This window comes from Triplophysa rosa, linkage group LG25 (genome assembly GCF_024868665.1).
Source record: "Triplophysa rosa linkage group LG25, Trosa_1v2, whole genome shotgun sequence".
Taxonomy (NCBI): Eukaryota; Metazoa; Chordata; class Actinopteri; order Cypriniformes; family Nemacheilidae; genus Triplophysa; species Triplophysa rosa.
This window is the reverse complement of record NC_079914.1, coordinates 5,412,889-5,438,729: the sequence shown is the minus strand read 5'-3', so window position 1 is coordinate 5,438,729 and position 25,841 is coordinate 5,412,889. Positions and strand designations below refer to the sequence as shown.

Below are 25,841 nucleotides of genomic sequence, written 5' to 3'. Positions count from 1 at the left end.
AACTGTGTGCTTGAATGCTTGTCTGCAGAGAAATAATGAAAGGAATAGTTGCACAAAAACAAATATTATGCCAAACGTATCCATGTGTCATATTTACAAACCCAGTGGAACACAAATACATTTTTTAAGAATCTTAATGCAGCTTTTTCATTTTGACAATTTGGAGCTTTACAATATGTGCTCACTAAAGGAGAAAATACACCAGAAGCTTTGCAGAATAACAAGACGAGTGGCTTCAGAAGACTTGAAATATGTGAACTACTTCTACTATGGGTATTATTTAGTTACTATTAACTTTTGTTGTACAACGTATGAAAAAAGGTTTTTACTGCATGTGTAAATAACTAAATTAGACTAAGTAATGTGAGTCAACAATGGCAAACTTTTCATTTTTGGCTTAACTATTCCTTAGTTACTATTCAATATAATCAACATAACTATTGTATGTCATTGCTGAAACTATAAATCCACTGAACTGAATAACTCGACTCATTTGATCATTTATTTATGATTACTTTCATGTTCTTGTAACAGTATGCACAATAAGTCACAAACTCATCTGTTCAATGTGTTTTTGGAGTAAGTCCATTAAAACTTAATCAACCGACTTCATGCCTTACAAATTGTGATGATTTCCACATGGTCATGTGCAGATATTGACCTGGTCATCAGCACACTGTACATAACAACATAATTATAGTGTGAACAATCTGACGTGCTTGAGTTCTTATTAAAGATCACGCTCGTGTGATTATGACTTGACCTCACATGTGACCTCATCATTTCCTACAGGCGAAATTAAAATGATGCGAAATTAAACGTAGTGCTAAAATGAATGTAATTCCACAGAAGTGATTTTATATTTGCCTTTTTAACAGCATCACGAGGATCATACTTCACACATGTGTGCTCCTGCAAAAATAGCAGTCAAGATGGACACGTTTTCTTACTTGAGCTGTAGATTTGTATATAGCTGAAAGATCAAAGCTCACTCCAAATCCATATTACTGCTTGTGTTTTTGCCAGTTTGCTTGCTAGTATATACAGTATATACTGTCATTTACAGCACAAATTCTTTTTTCAAATGTTTTTTCTAACAGAGGTAATCGGCAGCAGACCACAGATGCATTCAATAGAGTTTATTTAACCTGAATTGCATCTTTGACCTCAGTAAGGCCATTATGACAACACTGGATGTCCGCTTATATTGTGTTGACAGTTTCAAGGTGGTGCTTAGTTTTCTGACCTTGCGTGCCGGTTGGACGAGGCTGTCAGAGTTCAACATGTAAATGTGGTCTCGGCCTCCGACCAGCAGCCATCCGCGATCTTCATCCAGCAGTAAAGCCTGGTACGCTCCACCTTCTGCACCATCCCAAAACACGGCAGAGCTGTTCTTCGACCTGAGATCTACCAAAGAAGAACAGGTAACTTTAACAAAACAGTTCAACTGTGCTTATTGCGACGACACATACTTAGAAACACACAACGCCATGTGGGTCTGATCTGATCGTTGATATGTAAAATAAATATGTCAATCACACACAAAAATGACTTCAGCACATTTGCATTAATCAGATCATAAATATTTACATTGCCACATGGAGGTACAATATTATACAAAATTCACACAAAATCAACATTCGTACACATTCACATAAGCTCACCGGTGGGGTCTATGAAAGCATTAAAACAAGCTTTCCAATTAGAGCCAACTAACCCTGAACGCTGTTGCTTGACAGCTGCACTCAACTGCTACCCACAATTCCAATGGGACAGCTCTCTGACAGACATATTTGGAGGCAAAGCAGAAAGTGTGTGCGATTACACCTCGACAAGCAATTTAACCGCTGCAACTACCAACTTTCGGAGGTGTCGGGGACGTTGGGTTGCGGTGTGGGAGGTATTGCGGTAATAAGCTCTGACAGATGTTTTCTTTGCCTCACGCCTTGCCCTGGTATTGACGAAAGTGAACTACACAGGAAATAGTTGAAGGACTAGAGAATGCATTCTTGTCCCATGATGTCTCCAGCTGGTCATGTCCAGGTGATGTTTAAATGATACACCTGGATGTTGCTTTACTGCTTCTCATTGTGCGGCAAAATTCTGATATTCAATTGGAATTCAGTCAGATTTATTGATTGCTTAAAGAAAGTAAACTAGGCATTTTAATTATTAAAATAAAATTAATTATTAAAAGCAAGCAAAACATGGAGCATTTTTATGCACTATTAAAATGTATTGCATTGTAACAAAAAATGTACTTTTTTTTTTATTTTTTATTTTTATATTATATTTATATTTCTAAGATATTGTAATAATGTATATTTTATTTTATTTTATTTTATAATTTATATATTTATTTTTACTATAGAATTTAATGTAACCATAGCCTTTGTTATAAGTCACCACTTTAATACTTAAAAAAATAATTACAAATTATATTAAAAAAAAGGTTTATGCAACAATGACTAAAATGACAGTGTTAAAACAACACAATCTGTCCTCAACTGAAAACATCACAAAAAATGCTGTGCTACTTTTAACTACTTTTAACTTTTACCTGTGTTTATTTTATTTCTTGAACACAAAATCAACACAAAATGACTCATAATGTGTTCTAACATATAATTAGGTATGCACGATAAATTATCGGCCATATCGTTATCGGACGATAAATGGTCAGTTTTTATGTTATCGGTATCGGCTGATAATACCATTTTGGCCGATATATTACAGCCGATAAATGTATATCGGAAAATATATCCGTTATTGGCTTCCAATGCTAAAGACTTACTGGTTATCGTTATCGGCCAAAATTTACATATCGGTGCATCCCTACATATAATGTGTTAAAATTTCAAACACACAAACAAAACACAATTCTTCTTTCTTTCTTTCTTAATTACTATTACGATTAGTAAATATTTATCTGAATATAATAATAATCTGAATTATAAATCATATTATGTGTTTATAATTTTTAAAAGGAAATCAGATTTGAAATATTAAAATGGTGTTAATAATAATAACTTCAGTATTTTCTCATAAAATTGTAATTTGTTGGGTGAACTACTGCCTTGGAATTAATCCATCTGTTATTGTGTTTCTGTCCTCTCGCACCTGCCGCTTTCTTCTCTAAAGAAAAAAGCAAATGTTGATCTTTATACTGGGGTCAAGCCCATAGGGGGAATGCATTAAATGTTGGGTTCATTCATTAAAAAGAAAAACCGCATAGAACGTGATTCATTACAATACATGAGTTAATTACTGAACCCTTTGTATGTAATTAAAATGAATGCAATTAGGATCAGTGATTAATGTAACACAAGCTCCTTCCCGTATTACATTTCACATCTTTTCCTGTTTCAATGCGCCTGAACTTCCATAGTCCATTAAAGCTCTACATTGTATGACTCACCATTAAAAGAATTCTCTACATGACAAAAGGCAATTTCTAACCGACAAAATAAATCTCATAATTGGGACATGTTGATGCCATCCATCATGAAACTCATTTAGCAATGCCAATAAACAAGTCACGGCACCTGCTGGAATCCATCGCATTACTGCTTACAGCTTTATAGTGTCACAGAACCCCACAGACGAGAGCAGACAAAAATCTAACTAAGGAATGTATTTATTAACGAACACATCAGGGTAAAACAACAGCGTATAACAACAGCTCATCACAACAGAGAACGGACAATGAATTCTTGTCCCAGGAGGTAGGACCGGCCAATGCAGCATGGGAACAGGAGCCCCCCCAAATTTCATCGTGGCAACCGTGGTGTACTCCGGTGGGAGCTCTGAAGACTTGGAAGGCTCTGACGGCTCGGGAGACTCTGAACACTTGGAAAGCTCGGAAGGCTCTGAACACTTGGAAGTCTTGGAAGGCTCTGAACACGACTTGAGAAGTTCTGAAGACAACTCTGGGGAAAAACTTGGGAAACCCGGGAGACTTGGAAGACTTGGAAGGCTCAGAATGCTCTGTGGGGTCCCCTTTAACATACAGCGGGTCGAACTTCCACAACAACTGATCCAGCAGGGGGAGTGTGGGTGCGGGAGTACCCCGATGAGTTGCCGGCTCGGTTGAACGTTGAGGCGCAGGCTTGGGTGAGTGTCGAAGGCGCCGGCTTGGGTGAGCGTCGAGGCGCAGGGTCGGGTGCCAGTTCATGGGAACTGGCACAATAAAAAAACATGAGTTATCTCATTTCGGAAACAAACTCTTCATATGGTCTTTAAAGTGGAGTGAATCTTATTTTGGTCCACTTAAACATTGTTTGGGTCTAACTTTCCATTCACACCACTGTTTTGACACCTGGATCAAAGGAAACGTATATAAACATAAAGAGAATAATATTTATTTATTCACAGTAGCACCTCACACTCAACTTAGAACACCGACCAATTTTATCTGAATTCAGTTTGCTTTAAATGGATCTGAGATCATCCTTTACCATAATATAGATCATCGTTCACATTTGAGCCAAAATTCTTGTAAATCATTTTCAGATCTGTAAAACACCCTAAAAAGCATTTGAGTTTGTGTAACACAATCTGGCCAGCCATGCACCATATTCATGATCGCCAAAGGAAACAACATTTCAATGAGATCATGGCCATTGAGAGTCTAGCTTGTGTTGCTCGCGTGTCATGCGTTGGATCGCAAACGTTTCCCACACTGTCTTATTTATCTGAATTTCGGAGGAAAAATCCCCCATCCCACCCACTTCCTAAACACATACTATACTTTCTCATTACCAGGGTTTAAAAACAAGCATGGCCACAGAAGGTTCCTTTCCTCACATCTTATGCAAAGACACATCTGGTTCTTACTCCACCCTGTCCATCGGGTCCTCTTATCAATGTAATGGGACAGACTGTTCCTGGCGGTTACAACGTTAAGGTGCCGTGCCATTGTATGAAGGTTCATATCAAATGTTATGGTTGCACAAAACCTAATAGATTATCTCAGGTCTTAAATTGTGTTGACTTTACGAGTGGTATTTCACAAAATCCTAGAGGAAATTATTTGATTTAATGTGTCCCAGCAGTACAAGATCCAAACGTTGTACTGGAGCCAATGACATTTGCCCATAATTTAATGAATTAAACAGTTAAGTAAGTGATAATGTACCAGTCATTATCACAAAGTAAACTCTTTCAATGTTTATTTTGTGATAATGACTAGCTGACTGTATATTATCAGAAATGTACGTATCAATTACAGTTAAAATATTTATTGTGTAAGACGAAAAGAGTGACGCAGAAGTAAGTTGTCAATGACTATACAAAATGCCACAACTGACCAATCAGAATTAAGCATTTCCTGCTGCTTACTAGCAACATGCTAATGCACCGCTTCAGTGATTGATGAAACCTAATGGGGGTACGGCGTTCAGCCACGAGATCTTCAACACAGCGCTGCAATGACCGAGACAGACGTGAAACATCTGTTCGACACGATACAGCTGGAATCAATCAAAGCTTATCAATCGCATATGGAGAGCTCTCGTACATCTTGTACACGTTCCATTTAATAAATGTTCAAAGACATTATGAACAACAGTACAATATAATATTGTTCATTATTACTTGTCGATTGTTTAATAAGATTGTGAGTTGTTTAGCAATTTGTTTCCAGGGGTATTACATCAACAAATACATAAAACCCAATAAATGTGTATAATTGCACAAAATATTGTTTGTTTTTTCCTTGAATGTGTTTAACTTAAAATAAACTAGTATTGACATTTAATTATTAAGAATCTTTTGTATTGTATTAAAACTGTTTGGACATGTAGAACGTGGCTTGTGGAAAGATGCAACTTTCCATGCAAATGGTACAAAACAGGGCTTATAAGGCAACTTCCTCTTTATTAATAAAAAAAGATGCTGAGAAAGATAAAATAATTGGATAACAGGATCGCATCCAAAATGTGAAACACAAGCAATAGTCACCAGTTTAGGGGGGATTTACACAGATTTGATGGGGGTCTTTAAATACAGCCATGCGGGACTCCTATTTGTACCCTGACAGACACTATCTGGTTCGTTCTTCATCAGATGTAACACTTCAAAAGACTTTCAATTCATTAACTATGTGACCATTGATTTGCCAGGAAGGGGGTCTTTCATTCACTATAAGTATTAAGTGTTTCAAAATCCAAGTTGCCGAAAGATTTAAGGGGTCAGAGCTCATGTCTTAATTGTGAACCGAAACACGTGGATTAGGCTCTGAAACGGATTAGGCCACCCAGCACTCTATTCAACGCTGATCTTTTATTTCCAAACATCCCTGCCCTCTTTAATGAATTGTCTTCCCAAATCCAATATTATTCAGACTAAATCCTGAAAATCAAGTCCAGAGTTGTTTTCCTCCTTGAAGTTGACCACCGGTGAGTTCACAGCATTGAGAGATCATAAACACGAGAACTCTGGTGTGTGACTCAAGCCGTTCGTGATCTCCGCTGGAGCTTCGCCAAACACCTGTAACAATCTCGTGCTTATCGCACGAGGTCAGAGGCCAATGGAAATGAAGAGAGATGGGTGCAACTCACACTCAACTCTGGGAAATGAAGGTGTCTCTAATGGAGCATAGACGCGGCTTGTTTGTGGCAGCTCAATAACGTCACGACTGATTGGCTGTGGGGCTATTGCGAGCATGAATGGTTTTAATCAGTCTATTCAGATTGCAGATCTCTATGTCAGTGACCAACAACGTACAAGATTTTAACCTGAATCTAGTTTAAAACACATGGTCCTACAGATATGATCTTTGGTTGATTTGATATGTTTTTTTATTATTATTAAAAAAGTTGTAATGCATTGATGACTCTAATAGTGTCAAAATGTAACCAATAAGTACATTTAATGTATTTTCTATGCACATTAAACCATTTTGTACATTTAACTTTATCATTATTTTCAAACATGTTTTTCAGGTTAGAACATAGACATTTTGATTCATGTTCAGAATTTTCCGGAGGAACCTGAACTTAACCTGGATATGTCATATTTATCACATAGTATTAAAATAGTTAGGCCTGTTAGGGTCAGTCAGATTTAGTGTCATAAGAGTCCACTGAGGTCTTCATTATGAAATTATTTCCTGTTTTAGCCTTGAAAACAAACTAAAAAATATATAAGTATAATCAAAAAAAGTTTTTTAACTTTAAAAAAGTTTTTCTAACTATTATTTGAACTATTACTAGATAACGTAGTCTTGTCACATAAACAAAAAAACGAAATATTAATATGTATTATGCACTTCTCATTTATATTATTACTATTAATAATAATAAAGTCTTGTCATATAAACAAAATATTATTATTAATATGTGTTATGACCTATTATTTATATTATTGCTATTATTATAATGATTATAATTTTTTTGTTGCTATTGTTCTTTATGGATACAATAAAACAAGATTTGATTGTGTAATATGACTTCATATTTCAAGAACATTAACTTTAAATGAGGTGTTTATCCTTTGTTATGAGCTCAAGACTGTTACACAACCCTGACATTTTTAACAAATAAATTCATTAAAATATTTATTTAGAAATTTTAAATAAAATCATATGTCTGGGCAAGATGGATGGAGGGATGGATGGACTGTAAAAATTTGACTTTTTTATTTTACAGAATTTTCCACATATTTTTTAAATAGTTTATTATTATTATTATTATATGTAAATGTTACCTTACATTTTTTCTGGTGCCCCAGATGCCAGAATATTACAGTTTTTCTTTACTTTTTTAGTGTGGATGGATGGATCAGAGGTCACTGACAGATTCAATCACTCATCAAGCAGTGGAGAGTCTGTTCGTCTCATTAACTCACATTTCATCAAGCGCTGGACACACTGGTGGCCTGCGATTGGCCGTAAAGCTTGAGACAGGGGCAACGCTGTCGAGTTTTTTGCTGGCGTGCTGGCAGAACAAAAGTTCCAGGCATTCAGGGAAGATATCTTGATCAAGAAAATATTTCCCTGTCCTCGTCTACATCTGTGTCCCACAGCTTGAATAAGCAAACAGCTGTGCGGTAGCAACATCAACATGTACTGTAGGTGGATCTGGTTGTGTAGATCTTTCCCATCTGCTGAAGCAAGGGATGCATGTCTGTACAAATCAGCATCAATCTTTCGAACTTGCATCTGTTGGCCCGCTGCTCCAAACTTTTCAGGCAGACTTCTCAAATCTGCTCAAAAGTTAAGATGGTAGCTTGAACATGATATCTAGTCCATGCAAATAGACTATATTGGAAAATGTAAAACCGGGATCTTATTTCAAGCTGGTAGATCATCTTGGACCAAAGATAAACCAACTTGGACCAATTACAAATCTGCTCTCAGAAAGACTTTCAAGACCAGTTTTGGAGACCTGAAAGCCAGGTTAGAGTGTAAGAACCAGCTGCCAAATGTTAAATAGCCTACTCTTTTTTCTGCAACAAGAATAAATGTAAATGTGCCAAGCTATATTTTTTTAGCAGGGAAAATACGAGTGACGCATGTATTTTATACATTTTCTTCTCCAAGGTCTTATATTTTCTATACACTGAATATAACTCCTTTATTCCTGTTGTTGTTCTTTTTTTTAAGACGGCTCTAAGTGCTTTTGGCACATCTGTAATGACTCAAGAGTTGCATATAAAGTAAATGAAGCATGACTCATGGACTAATGATAACAACTTAATTACCCTGTAGTGTAGGAACACTCAACAACAAAAGTGAGCTTCCTACTGTAACCCTGGCAGGATTTTAAGGTAGGTAAATAGGTGCGCTCCCAATGCAAAGGCTTGATCCAAAATCCAGGAAGAAAGATTATGCTACTCTTTAAAATATCTTTGGGCAAAACTCTAAGATGGCATCACAAACCTATCGCTGTGAATGCAATCTACAAATAAAACTGTCAAAATTACAGTTTGGATGTAAAGTTACTTGAAAATCTTGTCATTTTACTTTAAAAAATTTTTTGGTTGGGTTTCCTAGTACACCGTCTGCCAACAGTTTTTACAGAATTCTTTTACAGGATTTTTTACAGTGTTTACAGTGTATCGCAATAGAAAAATACTTAACCGTATTAAAATGTAAACGTTTCTTTTATTATATAGAATTTTGACCAAAATTTTGTCACTGCAAAAAATAACCATTTAAAACTGTTATATTCCAGTAGATTGGGTGCCAGAAAAAAGTGTAAAATTATTTTACACACTACACTGTAAAACTTTGCTGTAATTTCGCTTACTGTAGATTTAATGTACAATTTAGTTTTAAGCATAAACGTACCTAGTTTATATATTTTTCTGTCATAAAACAAGACTAAATATCTTGGGTCACTTTTCTTGTTATGTAAATGTATCGTAATTTAAGAAGTTTTAAATATTTTTACAGAAAACAAGAGAAAAATGCTTAGGAAGAATGTCATTTTTTGCAGTGTTGGTGTGCTAATGCCAGTCTCTTCTTGCTCATTTTGAATCTCAAAAGTCAAAGTGTTTTAATTTTGATTAAAGTAATTGAAAACAGTACTAATTGGAAAGTATATTAAGTAGTAATTAAATCTACAGTAAATTACTGGCAAACCTGCTGCAAAAACTACAGCAAACTTTTACAGTGTACTTGTAAATTTGCAGTCTTTTCTGTAATTTAATGTTTTTTTGCTGCATTTCAAAAATACATGAAAATTCTGTAAAATATTTTTTTACAGTGTATGCTTATTAGAATACGTCATTGTTAGCTTTCTAACATGTCAAACTCTATTGGAATCAGTTGTTTGTACAGTAGAGACCTCTGCTTTCTATTTTAAGTGCAAAAAAGTCTGATCCCTTTGAAGGCAGCTGCCTATGTAGAAAATAGACAGCGAGTGGGCTCGATTGTTTTTTAACCGAGCTTCAGAGTTTCTTGAGACTGAACCATCCCTGACCTGTGAAATATGTGCTTAAATGTCTTTCACATACCATCTGGAATCCGTGGTTTCAGGAAAGCTGCCCTCACTGTCGTTTGGACCAAACTTACGTATAACTCCAGCAATCTCAATTCCGCACACACCAACCATTATGTGCATACCATAATTTTAGCAATTTTCCAGAAAAACAGGAACTAGCTATAATACAAAAATGTTCCCAAACATTTATTTGACTAATAGCTGCGTTTAGAGGATTTGTGTGTACACTAAGGGCAGATAGATTTGATTTAAAGGGAATGAACTTTAAGAAAATAGTATAAGAGTGCAAGTTACGATACTTTCATTTTAGAATAAATAAATGGTATGTAAGCGATCTACGGTACATAAAAAATAACGATACCCACTACCCAGCAAGAGATTTTTCTAAAGATTTTCTCCTACTTGATGATGAAGAAAAGGAAACCACAATCACATCCAGGAAAACATTACGAACTCTGACTGACCTTTCTGTAACACTGCGGTCGATAGTTTAACCACAAAGTGAAAAAACATAGTTCTCAACAAAGATCAGATGCCGTTGTAATCTGATTTACAAAAGAAATGTGATCTTTCTTTGACAAACAGTGACACTTTTCGCCTTATCTTGTTTCTAGTTTAATAACAACTCACACAAGCATAACAGCATTACAAAATTGAATAATATATGATTGTGGTTTCTGAAATCCATGGGGCAATAAAAGCATTTATCTTGTGGTCGTAGCACAACGTTGAGGTTTTATTCTCACTGAAAGTGTCTGAATAAGAATAAATTTGGATTTAATGAATCTGGTCTGAATAGGAGTGGATCTGCCAAGTGTTTGCAATAAAACAGAATTAGCCAGAATGCTTCAGGCTGGCACTTAATGGCAACCAATAAAACATTAGGCATTTCCCAAGAGCTCCCCTCACAGAAGACAATTCTGACTGTTAAGAGACAGTAATGATTATGACTTTTATGAGCATGTTTACTTGTTTACTCTCTACACTTGCAAGTGCCAACCTACCACATACAGTACAGTAAAAACTTTGAAAATCTATGATTGTTGCTGTTACTTAAGAAAATGAGCCAAATATTGTTTTAATATATTTTTTTATTAAATATATGATTCCCATAAGGTGTGTAGGTTGAATTTCAGCGTTATCCAAAATGTAACCATTATCATTTAATTTACGGAACAACAGAAGTCAGTGGGAGGTCGATTCAGAGCGTGAACAACGTGAACTGTGAGAACGCCAGCCGTGTTTGTTTTGTCTTTGTATCGGGTGGCCGAGCGACATCCTTCCACTGTTTTTCAATGCCAAGATGCAATAAAGTCTCCCTGCCAGGCCATTTCCAGCTGTTTGTTCAGAGGGAACGTTCAAGGTGCATATGTTGCGTGATCGGGTTTCCTCCTGTGAGAACAGGTCTAAAAGGAACTGGCTTCAGGGCTTTAGTATGTACTGTTGATCTGCTCCCAAATTAAACAGTACTTTTGAGAAGCTTATGAGTTCAAATCATAAAGATCTAATATATCTTAAAAGTTTGAAATTAAAGGGATAGTTCACCTGAATATGAAAACGTGTTCATCATTTATTCACCCCCATGTCATTCCAAACCTGTATGACCGTCTTTCTTCTGCAGTACACAAAAGAAGATATTTAGAAGAATGTCGGTAATCAAACAACACTGCCCTCCATTGACTTCCATCGCATGAACACAAAACCACTGAGACATTACTCAAAACATCTTTTGTGTTCCAAGATATTTACACCAACATAGGACTTAAACATTTTCAGAAGCCTTTCAAGAAAAACAGATCTTTGTATTTGCTTGTGATTCGTGAAACATACACCAGATGAGGGTCTCTCTAAGAGCTGAGGATGGGCTGTTAACTGCAGTCTTTCCTCATTCATCCCTCACAGTCATTAATTTTCCTGTCCTCCACCATTTGTCTTTTTCATACTGTCTAAAAAGGCTTTCTGCAGTGATGGAGCACATTGGCTGACTCCATCTGAACCGACTTTGGGTTTCCCTTTGGGTCAATGGCAGCATGTCACTCTAATTACTCACAAGCCTCGTTTGCTAGTGGCGTTCTGGGTCACCAGCACGAGCAGAACCGGGGCGAAGAGGGGATAGAAAAACTAAATGCATTCGGTTTCATTTATCAACCTCCAGTTCGTTCAGACGGGAAATAATGAATGTATTGGAAGGTTTGGACTGCTTGTTATATTAAATCCTTGTTGTATGCCGAATCAAAATACTCACGGTTGTATTTTTTTTTTAAATTCACGTCATTCACTTTGATGTCAGGAACATTTCTTTACGGCTATAAAGTAGAGGTTAGAGTTGCGTATTAGATTATTGAATTTTAGCAGTAAATCTAAAAGTGTAACTATATACTGGTGCATGTGTTTATGTACAGAACTCTACAAAACTGTCCCTTTGTTAAAAATCATAAGAAAGACTAATCATAAAAGAAAACAGAGTAAAGAGATTCGAAAACAGACAGAATTGTTTTAATATAATAGTTTATGCTTAAATGCTTGAAAGATTTAAAAAATATATATATATAAATGTTGACTTTCCACAATAAAATGCATTTTTTAATCCATCTAAAAATGTTACCCAACAGAACATGACGTATTTTGTGAGAACTGATTCCTCCTAGGATAAATCCACTTCATGATCTAACGTGATTCATTTAAACGGTGTCAAAAAAAAGTCTATAATCCATCATAAAGTTTGGAATGCATCGATTTAACCCAAAGCAGCCAACAGCAAAGACGCACACACATCCCACAAACCCACATCCCATCCAAAAAGATTAAAAAATAAAACCTATACGTTTTGAACTCAAGCCACATGTTCAGTGGGATATGGCGTCCATTTGGTTATTAAGGTACTAATGGCATCTCTCTGACAGTTGGAGGTCATCCTCACGGCCCGCCTCAAAAACCGCTGAACTACAGCAAACCGCTCCATAAACCACTAATGACACCAATGTTAATTCATGTCCCAATAGAATTGTCGCTTGTGTACTCTGATGTTTGTTTTTAAAAGACTTTTCTGAACTTTACAGCCAAAGTTAGGAAGTTGTTGTACTTCTTCAAACTTGTCAAACTTATGATCGATGAACTTTCACAATTCCTGCCTGCTACAGCCATCACACACTGAGAATTAACATTAGTTCGTGCAAGAACCGCAAGACACTTACATTTTTAAGGAAGCGTTCAAAAAAATGAAAATTCTCTCATTGTTTACAATCTTATAGCAATTCGTAACTCGAATCGTAATTCGCAAGCCCCATTGGCCGATTTTTTGCTTGTTTTAAACAAACTTTTTAAATACTTTTATAATATTTTCATTCATAAAACACGACTAAATATCTTAGGTCAATAGGTCAATTAAAAGTTAATTTATCTTGATTTAAAAATGCTTAGTATGAAATGTATTTTTTTCTTATTTGTACATTTTAGTACAATACGGTTTTGCACCAAGGATGGTAAAGTTTTGGGGTAAACCGTCTTTTTTTTAAATAATTGTATTTTTTCTAAGATTTACTTTGTACCAATTCATATGAATTTGCATATAATAGTTCAAATTCTCGTGAGATCAAGCTGTGTCGTATCAAACCTGCTTTTCTATATTAAAGTCTTTTAAATCCATATATGTTGTATGTTAAACTCAAATTTCAGTCAAACTGTTCTTTTTCTTGTATGAAAGAGATTTGTAAAAAATGAATGTCTTCTATTCACAGAATACATGTTTGAAACAACATATTTGTTCATGGTGTACTGTTCCTTCAAATGTTTTCTAGTAAAAGGACATTTACTGCTCCTTTGAGTTATTAACATGGACAACATTCATAATATGCTGGAAGGACCCTGGAGGAAAACTCAAACTAAGAAAAATGACTTTCTGAGGACCGGCACATGTAACTCTTTGTGGTTGTGACCTCCACGTTTTTCGGACTAAACGCTTCTCTCTAGGGGTTGACGTGGTCGTACAGACCCACAGCTCTGATGAGAGGCCTCCAGTACATCACCTCCGACTTCAGAGCTGTTTTCTTCATTATGTTCTGTACCACGTCATCTCCCACAGGGGCCGCGGGGTGCATGTTTAATTGCTTCAGTGCCAAACTGGAGGAGCTGAAACTGTGCTGGAGAACACAAAAAGACACAGTCGTATGCCGCTTAAGTGCAGTGTGTGAGAGATACTTCAACCAAGTGAGGCAACCCAGATCCTGTCAATGACCCGACCCCTAGCGATGCCCCCTGCTGCTTCGCTCAAGAATCGCTATCATCTACCATCGTTCTGAAGGTCTTATCTGCTGAGGATGAGTGAAATGGCTTTGGTCTTTATCGCCGAAAGACATGCTGTGTTTCAGTGCAAAGGGTCGATTGAAAAAAGCTTAAGGTTTTTAAGCTTAATGTTAAGGCTTTGGGAAAAGATCTGGATTTTTGAAGAATCAAAGAAAGAATGTTGAAATCAGACATTAAAGGAATGTTTTACATGTAAAACAAGGCAATTTGTGACATCCTTTTGATTTCCACAGAAAACTATTTTTAATTGTCCCTCAATTGATGAAGATAAACAATAAACATGTTTATGCCGATTAGATGAGCAAAAACAGTCACGCAACTTTTGTTTGTCTGTAAAAGCCCTTGAATTCATCTTTCAGATCATAACCTTCATTTTCATTTTTTTTGCTTTTTGAATTAATTTAATTGTCTTTTCTTATCCTCTAATAAGCCGTGTTCTTCTCATTGTGTCTGTCCAATATTAACACCCTGAAGGCGTCATTAGACCCCTCAGGACCCCGGGACCCCTAGTCATCTGCCGTGCTTATCTTCTACACTTTGTTTCCATGGATACAGAGGGGGTGCAGAGTCAGGGGTCTAGGTCTAGATGTCAGCAATTAAAAAATACATCCCACAGGTCACATTCTAAATGCCTTAAGAGCTGTATTTCTGTCATGACAGAGAACATAATAAACATGTTTTACCGTCTCACTTTGACTAAACCTCTGAGGGGTGGTGTGAAAAAGCTCACTGAATTTCACGCCTCTGTTTTAAACATGGCACTGTGAACGACAAAGGAAATCTTAAAAATCAAGTAATGTCATGTTTGTCTGGCCTTCTTTTAACTTACCCTGAAATTTTCATTGATAACTACTGGTAAAGATGAGATTTGTTTTTTGTTTATTACCTTGCAGGACACAATAAAAACAAATTGATTCCTTTTTTAAAAATTGATCCTTAAATTGATTACTTTTCACATTTTTATTTTTGCATTTGGCAGAAGCTTGTATCCTAATTATATCCATCTTGCTCATCTAAAACAACTTTCCTATTCAGCTGACATCATCAAGCACTTTTATTTTCCAACCACCTGTCGAATAACGAATAACTTTTTCACCGTTCAATCAATTCAGAAAGGCTCAATATATTTTTAAAAAGACTATACAAATGTATGTTCTGCTTTGCAACTAAATAACACCGCGGACGCAAAATAAGTTGTACCATTTCATGTTAACCTTAAAGACTACTTCAAAAATAAAGGTACCGTACCACACAATACCATAAGGTTAAAAACAAACTGGGCTCTCCCTCACCATCACTAACTCGCTCACACTTGTCCGAGTATTAACAGGACTCACCTGTCGCTCATTATCATCATTTTCATGGGCTATTTAAAAGGTGATCTCTCAGGAAACTATTGTTTGGTCTTAGTAAAGAGTTTTAGGACTGATCTCCTGGTTAGATTCAAGAGGATGTGTCCTGACATTTTCTTATTCAGCAACAACCAGTCTCCCAAGTTTAAGGTAAGTCATTTTGATGAAAACTGTTTTCCAAGATGTTTCTGTGCATTGCTCTGAATGTTGTTTCAAGTGAAGATTTAACATCTTATGCTCAGCCACCCACACTGGGTCCAAATTTTGATCAAATCTATAGGTTGTGGAGCACAAAACTAGATTTTGTTACATTAGATCTGAACTTGTCTTCCCAAAAACCACCCCTCATCCGCCTGTAAAAAGCAAATTAATAATACTCCACTTCGTATTTGTATTGCACAAACTCTCCAGGATGAATCATTATCAATCGAAAGCTTTACTTATTTTCCACTGATTTAACACTTTAGAATAACATAACGGAATAACTGTTGACTTAGTCAAATTATTAAAGTGTAGTAATGTAAAATGAGACCATTTTTATGAATTTATTTCTAAAAGTATTTGGGTGAGTCGAAGCGGTTAAAGGGTGCTGCGTTTAATCCAATTTAAGTCCAGAATATGTAAACCTGCAAAGTTTTCTTTATTCTGCTTAGAGGTTTTATTTATGAAATGCATGGCTCCAGTTCTTGATCATCATTCTGTGGATGTTTGCTGCAGTACAAGTCATAAACCCCACCTCACCATGTAAACAAATGGGACAGCAGTCACATTATAAAATCCAATTTCCAAAGATGTTTTCTGGCATTTAGTATCACGTTGATGTATGTCCAAGTGTTTGTTTTTAATAAGTTTGGTTGTACTTAAGATGTTGTTAAAAAAGGACCGGTGACATTTCTTTGTTTACGATTGAGTCATCAGGGAATATGGGCAGGACCACGATACACTTTGTGCTCACTACTGCGCAGACTCTGGCGCCACTGACATTCCTTCTGCGCATGCCCAGGCTCCAAACTGACATTTTGGCGTATCATGTCAGCACCCATCATCGGACGTTTTACGATCAATTCATTACAATGGAAGGAAGCGGCATCACGCTGTCCATCTTTTATGCAGTCTATGGGCCTGACGTAACATCAACGCAATGACATGCATTTAAAAAGGAACATGTGCTCAGTCAAGCCCTAAATGAAAGTATTTGCAAGTGCAACTTGTTTGAAATGGCCATTTTTTTGTTTTCACACTTATAACATCTTTCTAAATATTTGCTTCAAATGACTTGCTTTACTAAAGCTTTATTTGAAAGTCAAGTGTGACCAGAAGCCGACCCTTGAAACATCCCATCTATACTGTATGTCCTACATTGTGGTTTTTCGGATGAAGTCAGAGATTCCACTGAATGTCTGCTATCTTCACTCCACACAGACTATGAAATGCAGCTGTCAAAAGCAGACCGTTGGGTGTGAAGCCAAAAATTCTTGCCGACTTGGAGAAATCAAGACATTTAGTCATTCTCGAGTGCCAGGAATGTTTCTTTTGGTTTTAATCCACCCATCTGCCAGCAAGACAATCCTCAAAATTACAGGCAGTTCACTGGTCAACATCAGCGGGAAAGTCACAGGTCATTGGAATATCAATTGTATGTCTGTCTGCCAGCAGAGATTCAGCTTCAGAGGTTAAACAAGCAGCAAGCGGGGACGTTGACTGAGGTCAAACACAATGAATTCATTTTAAGTTGAAAAGGTTAAAATACATGACTGCTTTTCAACAAAAGTAGCAGCAGCGAGTATTGTAGGTGGATTATTTATACAACTATTGAAGATGAGTGACTGAATAAGTAATTTTTCATTATGGACTTTAGGGCAAACTCAAAGTTCTTACATCATATCAACCCCTTCACAACTTCATTTCACCTAAGAGGTATTGTAAACCATAAAGAATATGATTGGCAATGTCGGAAATTGGATATTCAAACCAATCCACCTGAAAAGCCACCTTTTGTATTCAGTTCCTGTCTCTAGCTTACCTTTTAAACCTGACTGAGATACCTGCAAGAAAAACAAGTCGCTTCTCACTTCTAATAAAAAACGTCAGAGTTTTCCGTCTCCGCTTGTAAACCCAGGCGCCGAAAAGATGATGTATACGCCAGTACCTTCCATTAACAGCTCGGGAGATAATGGGAAGCACATTTACATTGAAGGAACAACATACTGTCCGACGGCGCCGTATACAGAATCTACCTGTCAGGAAGCTGGCTCAGTCTCAAGTTCCTGAAAGTTCTGAGGGGTCAGTAGACGGGTCAACTATGACGCTGATAATGGGAGAGGCCTTGGGAGATGAGCGACTCCGTGGCGTTGGTGTCCAGACAGACGGAGAAACTTTTAGTGACGTAATGCTGGGTGGTTAGCGCGATCGCCAAAAGCAAAGGTTAAAAATTAGGTTAGGAAATTAAATGCAAGTTTCTGTAAATTGTATGCTGCTAGATAGGCCGAACGCTATTGTTTTTTAAATACATTTACAAAAATAATACTAATTTCCATTGTCATAGGCAATCAACTGACAGCAAAAATAAAGAGTTTATTTAGTCAAACATATTAACATAAAGCTTAAACTTGAATATACTTGACTTGGCAAACATTACACTCACCAGCAGTAGATAGACAGGCAAACACAGGGGTATATATGCACAAGACAATCAAGGCTAACAAGACACAACTGGAGACAACTAAGGCAGGGTAACACAAAAGACTACAAAGACCAGAACGAGGACTACAAACTACAACTTCCAAATAAAAGACACAGAACTAGACAAAGCACAAAAACCCTTACAGTACATCCATAAAGACAAGAGTCACTGATGCAAATATCCTGAAGTTTATTCAATTGTGCTATTACTGTAGTTCGTTTGAACTAAAAAAATAAATAGTCTACTTTTTGTATGTACTTACAATATCCTATAAAAAAATCCACTCTTGTAGCTTCCTTAAATTTGTAAGTTAAACCAACTTGGCTTTACGAGTAATTTGAACTTAAATTATATTAAGCTGACTTAAAAAGCAGCTTTTAAAGGTTTTAAGTTGACTGTTTTACAGTGTACTTAATAGTACACTTAAATAAACTTGACTTACACTGACAGAAAAGTTGTATATTTAGCTTATACTTACACTCAGTCATACTTTTTATACTTTTTACTACCTTAACTAATAGTTTACTGAGAGTATACTTCAAAGTTTACTTTTATAAACTAAAAAATGTTCTTCAAGTATTAAACTAGTAAACTATCAGTATACTTAAGTTTACCTGTGTGGTGGCAGTACAAACAAAAAAACGTGTCTGTAAACTAATTGTGTACTTAAACTTTACTACTGTTACACTTAAAGTAAAAGTTTACTTTTATAAACTAAAAAGTGGGCCGATTTAATCCCAAGCAGTTTTTACTACTAGTATACTACTAGTAAAATGATATCGCTATACTTAAGACATAAAGTATACATAAATATGAACCCTACTTGTAAGTTTACTTAATAAAATGAGCCTCAAATAAATTTTTGTGGGGGGGTCAATTCACAGGGAACACGCATGCTGATCAAATATGTACCTTGACTGCAACATAACAAACTTTGGATATAAATGTCTGCCAAATGCCTACCTGTTAATGTTAATAAAAGTACAGTAACTATATGCAGTTGTAGAATTAAAAGTGCAGACTCTGATTTGAAATGTGTCTCATCCAATTAGAACTCAAAGCAAATAAATGGTTGATAAACGCACACCTGTCTGGATTATTAGTTAGCTCTCAAGCGACACCTTAAACTAAGTCCTTACAACCACAAACCTGAAATCCCAGCACCAGGGGATCGCAAAAACATGGGCCGGAGGTCATTTAAGCCTGGCACAGTGTACTGACACCCATGTGGGCTGCGTTTCCCAAAAGGGGTGACAATGGTTCTGAGATCAACCTAAGGTTGAGATGCTTTTGGGAAATGCAGCCGTGGCCCATGGGGTGCCCTAAAGCCATATTCAAGCACCAGAATACTCTAGACACAAGGGGAAACTGGCAAGCATCTCTTATATTTTCTTTTAAAAATCAAGCGATGTATCATTAAATTAATTTAATTCAATTTGATTTAAAACAACAAGGCAGAATGAAAACGTTCCATTACTGTAAATACACAAGACTGTGTAACTGTGTCAAGCTCCCGGAAGCAGAGGTTAATGATGTCTCCCCCATTGCTTTGTATCTTCTAAAGCACACTGACCTTACAGATATAACACAGCTAAAGGGAAATAAGAGACTGCAGTTTGATCTTTCACTAATGGTGCTCTTATTAAAGACTTTGGAGAGATGTTTAATGTGAGGATCTGCAGACTGCCACAGCAAAGAGGCTTGGACAACGTAACCATTAGTACTTTAGACATAATTTTATTATTGAAGTATTACAGTAACGATGTGAAAATTTTCTCAGTGCTCTCATGCGCTGTCATTGACGCGAAGATATTTGCATGATAGACAAGTCTCCTTATGTAGATTCAAAACAGATGTGTGCCCTATGTAGTGTTTGAGGTTTCATCTTGGTGTGGCTGATGCCTTAAAAGTGAACTCGCAATGTAAGCAGTAGCATTGCAGTTCATTGGTCATTGTTCTGGAGGTCACTGATTGTAAAAATATGTTCCAGTATCTGTATACGTGTGTGTAAAAGAGAGAGAGATAGAGTTCTGACCTGTATGAGAGAGCTGTAGTCGTGGTATATTTTGACCTTCTGAATTATCGGACCACACAAGAGGCAACACCAACTGGAGCAGAGCGACCAGCAGTGGACTGTATCGCCCAGTCCTCCACAATCCCACAATCCTCATCTCCAGCTTCCTCTAGTCTGTCAGTACAGAGTGTCTTCTGTCACATCACCTTTGAAGCTCTGTAGAAATCGACAAATGTAAAAATGGTATGTTTGATTAAATACAGAACTGTTATAGATTACATTAAAGTCAACATAAAATATTGCTTGCGTCTTATTTTACTTTCGTAATCTATTGTGAGAACATTATAGGGCGGGATTTGATTCAGGAATTGATTCCATTTAGGAATTGGTTACAATAAAACAAGAGACATGCCTTAAAAACTAGGCTTTATTTTATTTGTTGTTGATTTTAAACCCAGATTTTTTTAATATAATATATAAAATATGATTTTTGAATCTTAATAATGCAAACAAAGTCTAAACACCAAAAACCACACGTTTGTTTCCAAGTTTTAATCAAAGGTATTGAAAAAAACTATGAGCATTAGACTCCCATTTATTGACAGAAATGACTCTTTTGTAAACAACAAACGTTACATGTGTCTACCAGACTGTTTACCCCACATCAAACTAAAAATGCTTTGGGAGTCTGTACCATCCTGAGGCAAAGGCATTCTTTTACAATGACACGAATCTTTCATATGTCATATTATCTAAACGGAAAACAGATCACAACCCCCCGCCTCGGGGATTCCAACTACCAGGACGAAGCACGCAAGCACCAGCCGTGTGTCCATGATGGTCTCCTCAGATCCAAACTGTCTGGTCAAGTGCTTAAACAAAAAACAAACAGACGACAACCGTGAGAAATTCTCTAAGGATTATTGTGATTACTCAGGCTGACTGAAAATCCAACACCTCTGAGCGTGCGAGCGACGCGTCGGGTTTGCGACGGGGCGACAATGAGGCTCGCGCAAAGAGGGAAATCGAAGCATTGTTTCCAGAAAAGTTCCCATGCCTAATCAGCCGCCCCGATCTTTATGTTCTTTCCTTCAAGGGGTCACAGTACATAAACAAGTCGCATGCGCAACCTAGAAACACTTCAACAGTTCCTCCTGTAAATTCCTCCGACCGTCGATAGACATGCACTGTTAGCATCTTCAATAAGATGGATTTCGGCCAACTTGCGTATGATGTACGGTATTGAAAATCCAAGAATAGGATCTCATTGAAATTTCTGCACTTTTTGTGTTGGCACTCAGGCGAACTATTTTCCCATGTTGAGGGTATTGTATGTTAGACCACAAAGCGCCACTTAGGGGACCCCAAGGGACGGTCACGAACCGAGAAAAATGGGCAAGGCCTCAAACATATGCAAAATGAAGATAGGCTTTCTCTTATGCTCCATTCATCGATTCAAAGCTCATTCACCATTACTAAGACATAAAAACTCAAGTGAGACGGAAACCGAAGGATCCCAACTGAGGTGCATCTTGTTTGGTGAAATGATTTATGGGTAAATGTCTGCGGGTAAATGCCTGTGTTTATCAGACACACGATACTGAGGATTCATATTCCAGTTTGATTTAAATACTCAAGGTAAAGAGAAATTGGATTCTCTTAAGGCCTTGACTTGACAGCGTATTACACCCCCAGGGGTGATTTACACCCTGCGCTCGTGATATCTTACCAGGGTCAGAAGCTGGATCTATTGCGTTGGCAGCAGCACAGGTGCTCTTAACCAACTCAAACCTATGAATCTTCTTGAGAAAGTAAACACATCACTCTTGACTCAACAGCAACTATGCATGAGTTGTGCCAGGTGGTGATGATCTGGCATATACTAATATGGCATATTTTTTAAGATTGTTTATGTAATATATCATGTCCCTGTTAGCAGTGAATGAATATGGCTGGCAAAGCATGAAAGTTTTAAATTATTGTATTAACAAGAATTTCCTTCTATAATCTTGATTAATGAGTGCGTGAGATATGGTTTCAATCATATTTAATGACTCTGTGGAGGCATGTAGCATCCCGACACAATTTGTGCTGACTACTTAAGAGTCTAAAAAGTTACAGCCTTAAGTAAGCCAGACTACTAATCATTGGCATAGAGTCTCATCTACTTGTCCAGCTGCAAAAAGACACATTTAGTGAGGAAGAGGCTGTGTAACAGACATCTAGGGTCTGAAATCGATGATACCACAATAATAAGAAAAACTCAATGTCAAAGCGGTCTCGTTGAACAAATGTGCTGAAAACAATTTAGAAATGAGCAGAAAATATGTGTAGACTTTGTGATTAGAGTTACTGTCCATCTCAATGTAGCTTTCCTTTAGCTCAGTGGTTATAGCATGGTGCTAGCAACACCAAGGTCATGGGTTCAATCCTAAGGATTTCATATACAAATGTATGGTATAATGCAATGTAAGTCACTTTAGATAAAAGCGTAAATGTAAAAGTAACAAGTTGTGATAAAGAACACATAATGTAACATAATATTGTGGACTGATATAAACTACACTGTGAACAAAACAGCAAAAATGTGCACAAGATGCTGTATAAATATGAATTTACAGCCTGCACTTTGCATTGGGTATTGCATTGTGTTGTATTTTGGAGTTAACAAAATGGATTACATAACATATAAATAATGGTTGATATCCTGGCAGAAAATGAACGGTATATTTTCTAAAATATTTTTATATTTTACCTGTATTTTAATTACTTTACTTTACTTTACTTTTTTTAATTAATTTGAGTAACATCATTACTCATTTTTATTTCAACAGATACCACAATATTATCGGCATCGTGAATTCTTTTGGCCTCGATAATTGTGAAAATCTCATATCGTGATGGACCTAATATAAACCCAGACTCCTGGAAGTTGTGCAGCTGTGGGCCAAACTGATTGGAATGACAAAAATCATAAAAACAGGCAGAAAATCAGAAAAACGTTGGCTGTACAACACCTGGTCATCAACTTTTTCAATATGAGGAAAGAAAACAAACAAACTGTAATTGTGGGAAAGCCATCAAGCCACGGGAAGAGGAAGTTGTTGATATTAACTCACTTCCAGGTGACAAAACCACACAACGTGAAAAATGGCAGCTCACTCCGGAGCCTGCTTCCTTGGCATCTTTAACAACACAAAAGCAAAAAAAAGACACTTTAAACCACAGACTGTTGGGGTCCGATTTGGGGGGCCGGAGCTAAAATCACAAGATGGTGAAACACAGGCACGTTTGTATCTTACAAGTTAAAAAGCACGCTGAGCCACTTCCAGTACAAAAAGTCAAGGATGATGGAAATGCTACAAACACCCCAAGCAGCGGACACGAAAACAATTATCCCTGCAGGGCTACACATTGTATGAGACTTTGTCAAGGCACGGATGAAGACTCTCACTTCCTGTCAGCTCTGTGACCAGAGAGAATTCTGGGAACAGCGGGAGCTTTTCACTATTCTGCTCCAATGATCTCTATCCAGATCATTGACCTACAGAATTATTCGCTTCTCTCTGGAGAAGTACCATTAAAACCAGAACCACAATCGGCCTGAATAGATTAGAAAAATGAAAACATTTTCACGGGTGAAACATTTATACTGTAATATATACCGCGCAGAAAATTGGCCCGTACATTAAACTGTATAAAATCGTAACTGGATTAAAAATGAGCAACAGAAACACAGTCGTACAAAGAGAGATGTAGATTACGTATTCATTGAGAGTCTCGCTGTGAATGAAAAGGCGGGTCCGCCCATTAAGATCCGCTCTGAGCGGTGAAAAGATCTGCTACCGCGTGAGCAAACAACACTGGGCTCAACCAGCCGAAAAACAAGCAACATAGTCGCCCATTTTAACATGCACAAAGGCACCGGCTTAACATGGCGGGACATGTATCCATGGGCGCTTTACAACAAAACGCATTCTAATTCTGCCCTATTCTTTCCAAACCACTGCCATTCATGTCAAAATCACAGAATGTTTCCTCAGGCGAGGAACTTTTACAATGAAACTGCCTTATTATAATGCAAAACTCCTAGAAGTTTCTAGAAGCTTTTAAGAAACAAGGTGAAAAGGTCTGCTTGTGGTTTCCTAAACACGGGCATCTTAAGGGCGTGGGTCCAGGTATCATATGATTCCCATGGGTAATGCCATGTTTCACTAGTGTTTAGTGTTTACTAGCGACACAAATACAATCTATGCCAGCGGCTCATGGAGTTAAGAATGGAGAAATTTACATGAATACGTCTTTGTAGGCTACAACAACAAGTTTGTTGAGGCCATTAGGAAGACTTCAGGAAGGATTACGGTTTCTCTGCAACATAATAAACAAGTGAGTAACAAATGCCTCAGGTGCCGGAGGTCTGGAAGGTTATGAGTTTGCACACGGAGAAGAACTGAATAATGAGGAGGTGTCATGTTTTCTTCAGTAGTGAAGGAGTGTCATTACAAAGCTCATGCACGCGGAAATATTAAATAAAGTATTTAAAAAAGTCATTGCAAGTTTTTGACCAGGAACTGCAAAAAACGATCAAATTTTCTACTAGTGTGGCCAAAGGTACATTTACATGACAACAGTGTACTAAAATGGAAAAGTGTGTTTTTTAAACGTTTCGACAACGTTGTCAAAACGATGCCCATTCACGCAGATTCACGAAAATGACAATAAATGCTGCGTTATGCATGTCAGGCCAGTAGTTGGCACGTACATTTTTATTTTTTTTGTTAAGAAAGGTGTCGCATACATGGTGCCATGAAAACATCCCTGCTAAAAACAACAATAGATACCATCATCGAAATTCCAATGGTTTCCATTAAAATACCATTATGAACCTTCAGTTTTTTCAGCACTATTCAAATAGTATTAATCTGCCAGATAACAAATCCATCACATACCAGTAGACACCATTTTAGTTTCCATTAAAACCAATACAATCCCCAATATAAGCATTTCATTTTTTATTGTGTTTTGGGCAGTGTTCCAATGTTTTTCTCTTTAATAAAAAAAATCACACAAAATGTTGAATGCGCCTTCATTTATAAGTCGCTTTGGGAGAAAAGCATATGCTAAAAGCTAAATGAATAAATATAAATGTGAAAGCCTCAAGCAAAACCCCTTTTTGTTTTAACTGTACATTATCTTGAAAAGAGATGTAAACGTGCCTTGTAGCCTCACAGCCTCTCTTTAAATAAAATAAAAAAATAGGTTGAATTAAAAATGGTACTAGTCCAACATGTGATCATTCATCGGAACAAACCCTCCCCATCCCTCAAAAGACAGACCTCCAGGACAGGCTTGGAAACTCTGGTTTGCTTCATAACCCAATAACCAAACACAACTGTGTCATGCAGTTCATGTGAAGCCTCAGTGGTTAAGTCCTTGCATCAGAGATTTATCAACCTTACAGACTTACACCTCCCACACCCCGGTGACTCTGAACATCACAATAACAATCTGCACCTTGCTGTTCTCTACTGAAGTCTGGAATC

The 25,841-nt window shown here is 37.0% G+C and overlaps 1 protein-coding gene across 1 annotated transcript in view; it reads right to left on the bottom strand.

The window, feature by feature from the left end:
• The window catches only part of si:dkey-49n23.1 (semaphorin-3D), a 57,030-nt gene that overhangs the window by 17,670 nt on the left and 13,519 nt on the right, over positions 1 to 25,841 (bottom strand). The window contains 2 exon segments of the mRNA XM_057324915.1: positions 1,247 to 1,407; positions 20,320 to 20,514. Coding sequence (XP_057180898.1) covers positions 1,247 to 1,407; positions 20,320 to 20,455 — 297 coding nt within the window. The 5' untranslated portion in view covers positions 20,456 to 20,514.